At 43.8% G+C, this 7,733-nt stretch overlaps 1 protein-coding gene across 1 annotated transcript; it reads left to right on the top strand.

Moving 5' to 3' along the window:
- Positions 1–347: 347 nt before the first annotated feature.
- LOC107299839 (carbonic anhydrase 4-like) lies at positions 348–5,569 on the top strand (the record flags this gene model as incomplete). The annotated part of the gene is made up of 4 exons (XM_029286884.1): positions 348–433; positions 1,777–1,806; positions 2,123–2,287; positions 5,421–5,569. Coding segments are annotated over exons 1-4 (420 nt in total), but the record flags the coding sequence as incomplete, so codon positions are not given.
- Between the last annotated feature and the right edge of the window lie 2,164 nt (positions 5,570–7,733).

Here is a 7,733-nt window from a genome sequence, read left to right as displayed (position 1 = left end):
GCAATGCTGGCTGTGGAATTCTGGGAGTTGAAGTCCACATGCCTTAAAATTGTCAAGGTTGAGAAACACTGATTTAGACTTATATGCTGCCCCATAGTGCTTTACAGCACTCTCTGGGCAGTTTACAATGTTTACAATATTGCCCCCAACAATCTGTGTCCTCATTTTACTGACCTTGGAAGGATGGAAGGCCTGAGTCAACCTTGAGCCTGTAAGGATCAAACTCCAAGTTGTGGGTGGAATTAGCCTGCAATATTGCATTCTAACCATTGCGCCACCAGGGCTCCTATTACTATTGTTTGCCTTATGGATTAATCGGCCTACACTTTTCCCCATAGTTGGACAAAATCCCATCCCATGGATTCTCTCAAGATACTCACAACCCTCACGATGGTCTTTTGGCTTCCAGGCGGATGCTACGCCAGTTCTGATGGTAATGCCACCCTAAAGTGCCTTGTGGGGGGGGGGGCAATGAAAGGCCAGAAACCCCTTCCAGGGTACAACTTAAATCCACTTTGGATGGATTTGGCTCACCAGCCTCTGAAAGCTAACAAGATTGAGCCTGGGAAACGTAGGCTGGAGATGAACTGGGGAAAAACTGGGAAAAGCTAGCGACTAATCAAGGTTAGTTTGGGGGGGGGGAGCGTCAAGAAAAATGCATGGAAGTTAGAAGGATTATAGCTGGATTCAAGACATCCTGGCAGGTGCAAAGAATCAGGAGCATGCCTTAAGTTGCAGTTCAGAAGATTTCATGCTCAAGCCTGTTCACAAGAATCTGGTCCACTAAAATTCAGCCCTAAATTGGCACCAGAACGGAATTCAAGAGGGGTTGGACTTAAGCTTGATTTTGAATTGTCCGCAACTGCGCATAGGTGTCGACACCTACCTAGGCTGTGAAAGGGTGGACGGACAAGCGTAGGTTGCAGACAAATGCAGATAGCTGCACACGTACATCTCCCAAATGTCAGCCACTGTGGAAATGCACATCCTGCATGCTGATAGGTAGAACTGACTTCCCGTTGAGGGGAGAATGGAAGGCAGGCAAATTCCACCGACGTTAAAATTCACAGGAGTGCAGGTAGTCCTCAACTTACAAGAGTTCATTTACTGAACAAAAGTGACTTGTGACCATTTTTCACCCTTACGATTTTGCAGCATCCCCATGGTCACACGATCAAAATTCAGACGCTTGGCAACTGACTCATATTTATGACGGTTGCTGTCCCAAGGTTTTGCGACCTTCTGACAAGCAAAGTCAAAGGGGAAGGCAGATTCACTTAACAACCGTGTTACTCATTTAACAGCTTTGGCGATTCACTTAACAACTGAGGCAAGAAAGGTCCTAGAATCAGTCAAAACTCATTTAACAAATGTCTCACTTAACAACAGAAATTTTGGGCTCAATTGTGGTCATAAAGTCAAGGGCTACCTGCATAAATGCAACAGTTGTGCAGCCATCTCTGAATGACAGACGCATATGTTCCCTGATGTGCCCTGATGCAGAAGTCTAACCAAAGCTTTAGAATGTTTTTGAGAACATAAGGATTCTAGGCTAATGCCTCATTTAACTCTGCCCCTCAGCTCTGCCTGCTCTTATCCTACACATCCTTCCTGTTAGCTACTCAGAGGTATCTGCAGGTGTGGTCCAAAACAAAGCAAAGCTTTGGTTATGGTGGCCATTTTGACTTTTTTGCCATATTTAAAGACACCCTAGTTCCAAAAATTATTTTGGGATTGAGGTAGAAACCTGGCTCACCCTATTTCTTTCCTTTATAGGTTCCTGGTGTTACATGGAGCCACACTGTGGTAAGAAAAACAGAGATACTTTTCCTTTTGACCCCCAGATCACAAGTCATATTTAGTCTCAGCCAGGGATCGTCCAATGCATTTAAATTCCAAAACTCAGCTTTGCGAATGTATCTCATCCCATGGCTTTACTCTGTGGTAAAAAAAAAGAAAAAAGAAAGAAAACCCTGTTCATATAATTTTCTAACTGTGAGCAGGATGCCCAGCAAAGATAGTAGCTTTTAGGAAAACGAGATTCCAGCTGCTTTTAAAAAAATGTATTTCTTTGGCACTTCAAGTCTAATGACTATTCCTTTTGGGGGGTATTGTTGGGCAGGTCCTAAAACCTGGATATCCCTTGGTCATTGCAACGGCAAGAGACAGTCACCCATCAACATTATTCAGAGAGAAGCTTCCCACAACCCCAGTCTGGGTCCTGTGGATCTTGTGGGTTATGACAGCAACAAAAAGCTGCTGGAAATCAGAAACAATGGGAAAACAGGTGAGTTAGAGTGTTGTTGTTTTTCAGCAATTTTATTAAGATTATTATGATATAAAATACAAAGGAAAATAAAGAGAGTAGGAAAAGGGGAAAGGGGAAGAAAGGAGAAGTGTAGAGTAAAGGGGAAAAGAAAAAAGAAGCATTGATTTTCAATTATTTTCTGGACAGTAAAATACAAAATAGAATTACTATATAGTCTCAACTTTTATTTTACCAATATAGCAAGCACTAGAGAGCCAGTTTGGTCCAATGGTTAGGACACCAGGCTAGAAACTGTGGGATTATGAGTTCAAATCCCGCGTTAGGCATGAAAGCCAGCTGGGTCATCTTGGCCAAGCACTAGAAGATTGCGAGTTCTAATCCTGCCTTAGCCATGAAAGCCAGCTGCGTGATCTTGGCCCAACCCATCTTACAGGGTTGTTGTTATGGGGAAAATAGAAGAAGGAAGGCATATTAGGTATGTTCGCCGCCTTAAGTTATTTGTATAAATAAAGGCAGGGACAAATAAACAAATACTAGCCATTTATGTAACAACAAACTAGATTACTCAGCAAAACCCAATTCCAACAATTTATTTTGTTCTGCCTCGAGCACAAAATCCATTAGTGGTCTCCAAGTCGAAACAAACCTGGATATATTCTTTTCCCCAATTAAAAGAATCTATTTTGCCATCTCTGCTAGCCCCATCCCTTCTTCTGTTGGGGGGGGGATTATGTATCTTTCCTTTTCTTGCATAGAGAATTCTCATGTGCTCTTTTAAAATCAAAACATTTCTAGTCCTTAAGATAGGAGCAGGAGGGAGGGAAAAAGCAACTCCAATCAAACAGCCCAAATGCAAGAAAAAACACCACTGACAGACTTTGCATATTGTGTGCTAGGCCCATTCCCTAGCAGTGTGGAAATGTATGTGCTGCACTTATGGGCTGTTCCAATCTATAACCACTCTGAGTTTCAGATAGTTTGGGGGACAATTCAGATTGTTTGGGGGACAATCAGATTGCATTGTGGGATGCAGGGAAAAAGATGGAGGGACTACAGCAAGCGAGAATTTTAACAGTTGACAGTTAGAGGAGGGAAGGAGAAGCTGGGTCAAAATGGATTTGATGCTCTTCTAATGTTGGGTTATTGTTGGTTTGGTTCTTCCAGTTGAACTTTTTGTAACCAGGATCAATTCCCAGACTACATAGAAATCTTTTTTCCACCATTGGTTTGCTGAGCAAGAGTGGCTGGCCTAAAGTGTCCCAACTGGCCTACGCCAAGACTAGAATTCACAGTCACCTAGCTTTGGAACTAGCGCCTTTAATCACGGCACCAAACTCTCTCTCTAAATGTTAGATTAGAAACCCCATGATCCCTTGGCTCTAGTTGCATTCATGCCAGGAATTGCTTTAGTGTAAATTTCTCTGCACTGTTCTTCAGAAATTAGCAATCTTGTCCACTGCGAATGAAATGATGAGTGAGTTTGGATGGAAGTCTCTGAAGTGTAAAAAAAAAAAAGAAAATCTAAATTGCTGCCAAGAAAACTGCGTGCAGGGGCCGGAATTTAATTTGAAGGGGTGTTGCCTGTACTCAGTGCGTTTACTCCTACAGCATTGTGCAAAGGAGTGTTGATTATGAAGGGATGCACCTACTAGCAATACAGCGATTATCTTTTGATGTTTGTTTTTGCACAGTTGTTGTAATTTGCAAGCATATTACTCAAGGAGGGGGAGGAACAGAGCATTTCTCGCATCAGGTTGAGTAATGATGCTCTTTGCTGATGCATTAGACATTCTCAAGGAAAGGCATATTTCCACAAATGAGACCTCAAGCACCAAGTAGAAATAAACGGAAGACTCCAATCTTTGCTTTGAAAGTTAAACCCATTGAACCCAGTATTCTTGGATAAGAAAATGAATATAAAATGCATGGTCATTTTACTTTCAAATAGGTACGGTCATAATCCGTCAAACACATTTAAATCCTTCTCTCTGTGTGTGTGTGTGTGTGTGTGTGTGTGTGTTTTCTCCATTCAGCCACTAGACCAGGGGTAGGGAACCTTGGCTCTTTTATGACTCGTGGACTTCAACTCCCAGAGTTCCTGAGCCAGCATGGCTGAGCTTGGAAACCTCTCCCTTTCCCTCAGCATGGCTGGCTCAGGAATTCTGGGAGTTGAAGTCCACGAGTCATAAAAGAGCCAAGGTTGCCTACTCCTGAACTAGACCACTGTGTAAAATTACATAGCCACTTTCTGTAACTCAGTGGTCACTGATGCTTACAACTTCTAGAATTCTCAGTTGTTCTTGGCTGGGAATTTTGGGAGTCGTAGTTGCAGCCTCTGGTAAATGTAGGATGGGGAAAACAGGCCAATCAGATCAGATGAAAGCCTCAGAAATTGTACAGTTCTTACAGGTAATCCTTGACTTATGACTGTTCATTTAATGACGGGTTGTAGTTACGATGGCCTGAGGAAAAAATGACTTACAACATGTCCTTGAAGTAACAACTGTTGCACCATCCCCGCGGATCATGTCATCACAATTTGAGTATTGGCAACTGGCTTGCATTTACAACAGTTGTGGTCTCTGGCGGTCACACGATTGTGATTTGCGATCTTCCCAGCTATTCTTCCGACAAGCAAAATCAGTTGGGGAAGCTGGATTCGCTTAACACCCCACTGCTTTGCTTAACAACTGCAGCAAAAAATGATTGTACGATCAGGGCCAGTCACGTGATGATTTGCTTAATAATGGCATTGCTTAATGCCTGAAATTCCCAGTTCAATCCCATGGACTGAAAAGTCCCATTTGTGGTCATAAATCAAGGACCAATTGTATTTTCAACCGCACTGGCTAGTATAACTGATTCTCATCATAGCAGTTAGCTCCGGAGTGGGCAACTTTATTTGACCGGTGGACTTTAACTCCCAGAATTCCTGAGCCAGCATGGCTGGCTCAGGAATTCTGGGAGTTGAAGTCCACCAGTCATAAAGTTGCCATAGTTGGCCACCCCTGATTTAGCTCAAAGGAAAGCAAACTTGGACTCTTGAAATGCTTTGGACTAAACTCCCACACTCAAAAGCCTCCAAAGGTTGAAGACCTGATCTACAATGCTGAGAACAGAGCTGGATTTTTTGTCTCTCTTTAATCGGCAGTTGACGTATCCCTGGAAGATGGTCTTCACCTCGCTGGTTTTGGCCTTCCCGCCCGATATACAGCCAAATCCTTTCACCTTCACTGGGGAGACGGCGCCTCGCAACCCGGCTCGGAGCATCAGATTGATGGCAAACAATATTCGATGGAGGTGAGCCTCAGATATCCCAGCCGACTTACACAATGTTCTCCTTTTTTTGTGCCCCAAAAAGAGTCTTCTGGTCCTGCTTCATTATAGCACAGTGATGGCGAACCTTTTAGAGACCAAGTGCCCAAACTGCAACCTAAAACCCACTTATGCATCATCGGGTGCTGGGTGGGTGTGGCCCATTGGCTGGGTGTGGCCAATTGGCTGGGTGTGGCCAATTGGGTGGGCGTGGCTGCGGTGGTAACGGCAGACTGGGTGGGACTAAAAAGCTCAATCCATCAATTCCAACTTTGCAAGATCTTTTTTTTTCCTGCGAGAAGTTGAAATTGACTGATTGGTTGAACCTTTTTTTTGTGTACATAGCGATGGAGGCCTAAAGTGAAAAGGTTTTATAAAACCCAGCTGAAGGCCTAGGACTGGGGCAACGGCGCGCGGGCCCACAAAGAAGGCTCTGAGTGCCGCCTCTGGCACCCGTGCCATAGGTTCGCCACCACTGTTATAGCATAAGCCTGTGGTGGCGAACCTTTGTCACGCGTGCTACAGGTGGCATGCAGAGCCCTCTCTGTGGGCATGCGCACCATTGCCCCAGTCCTAGGCCTTCAGCTGGGTTTTATAAAACCTTTTCGCTTTAGGTCTTCGCCGCCGTGTGCAAAAAAAAAAAAGGTTCAATCAATCAATTTCAACTTCTTGCAGGGAAAAAAAAGATCTCGCAAAGTTGGAATTGATGGATTGAACTTTTTAGTCCCACCCAGTTTGCCGTTAGCACCGAAGCCACGCCCACCCAATGGGTCACCCATACCCAATGGGACACACCCACCCAATGGGGCATGCCCACCAGGCACCCGATGATACATAAGTGGGTTTTGGGTTGCAGTTCTCTAAAAGGTTCGCCATCACTGGCACAAGCAATTGTTTTAGCTGCTGCAGATTACAAGTAGTCCTCAACTTACAACTTACAACAGTTCGTTTAGTGATCCTTCAAAGTTATGGCACTGCAAAAAATGGACTCATGACCGTTTTTCACGGTCATGTAATCAAAATTTGGACACTTGGCATGTATTTATGATGGTAGCAGTGTCCCGGGGCCCTTTGATCCTCTTTTGTGACCTTACCCCAGTTCATTTAGTGACCGTTCAAAGTTACAACAGCACTGAAAAAAGCGACTTATGACCATTTTTCATACGACCGTTGCAGCATCCCCAGGGTCACGTGATCAAAATTCAGACACTTGGCAACTGACTCATATTTATGACGGTCGCAGTGTCCTGGGGTCATGTGATTCTCTTTTTGTGACCTTCCGACAAGCAAAGTCAATGGGGAAGCCAGATTCACTTAATAACTCGGGCAAAAATGTTTGTAAAATGGGGCAAAACTCAACGTCTTGCTTAGCAACAGGGATGTTGGGCTCAGTTGTGGTCGTAAGTCGAGGATTATCTGTAAAAAGATTAATCCTCTGGAAATTTGTCTGAGGCTTGGGAAAATCAATAGCTTCCAGGACTGAGTTTGCTGTGCTGCAATTTCTGAAATCTACTGTCCTTCTTCCCATTAGAGCTTTTCCACAGAATATAGGAATTTGCAATATTTTAGGGACTGAAGCCAGATCTGGAATACAGCCGCAGGCACATTTCCCAAATTAAATGGAGTTAGTTCAAAGATTCAATTAAATGTATAGTTTAAAATCACATTAATTACACTGCGTTGGTGCAGTTAAGCTCCATGTGTTTTATAGTTTCTATTGTATTCAAAATAGCAGCTTTACTGGCAGCTTGGGGACTGTATCTTAGATTCCTGAAGGCCACATGGGACCTCAACTTTCACGTCTCCAAAGTAAAGCAGTTAGAGCTGCAGCATCTATCACAGCTTGGTTGCATATAGCAATTTTTCCCAATGTGATGTCCCTCATGTTGAATAGACTTCAAGAGTCAGGGCTTAAGACGCCAAGTTAGAAACTGGGAGATTGTGAGTTCAAGTCCTTCTTTAGCCATGAAAGCCAGCCAGGTAACATTAAGCCAATCACACGGTCTCAGCCCAATCTGCCTCACAAATGGTTGTTATGAGGAAAACAGGAGGCAGGAGGGTTAATTGCCAAGAGTTGGTGGGATAAAAATGGAATAATAAATAAATCTTGAGGGGGAATTGTGGGAGTTATAATCCAGTACACCTAGAG

This window comes from Protobothrops mucrosquamatus, unplaced genomic scaffold (assembly GCF_001527695.2).
Source record: "Protobothrops mucrosquamatus isolate PMUCROS unplaced genomic scaffold, P.Mucros_1.0 scaffold5566, whole genome shotgun sequence".
NCBI classification, from domain to species: domain Eukaryota; kingdom Metazoa; phylum Chordata; class Lepidosauria; order Squamata; family Viperidae; genus Protobothrops; species Protobothrops mucrosquamatus.
Note: the sequence above shows the minus strand (reverse complement) of the source record. Positions and strands in the feature narration are given on the sequence as shown.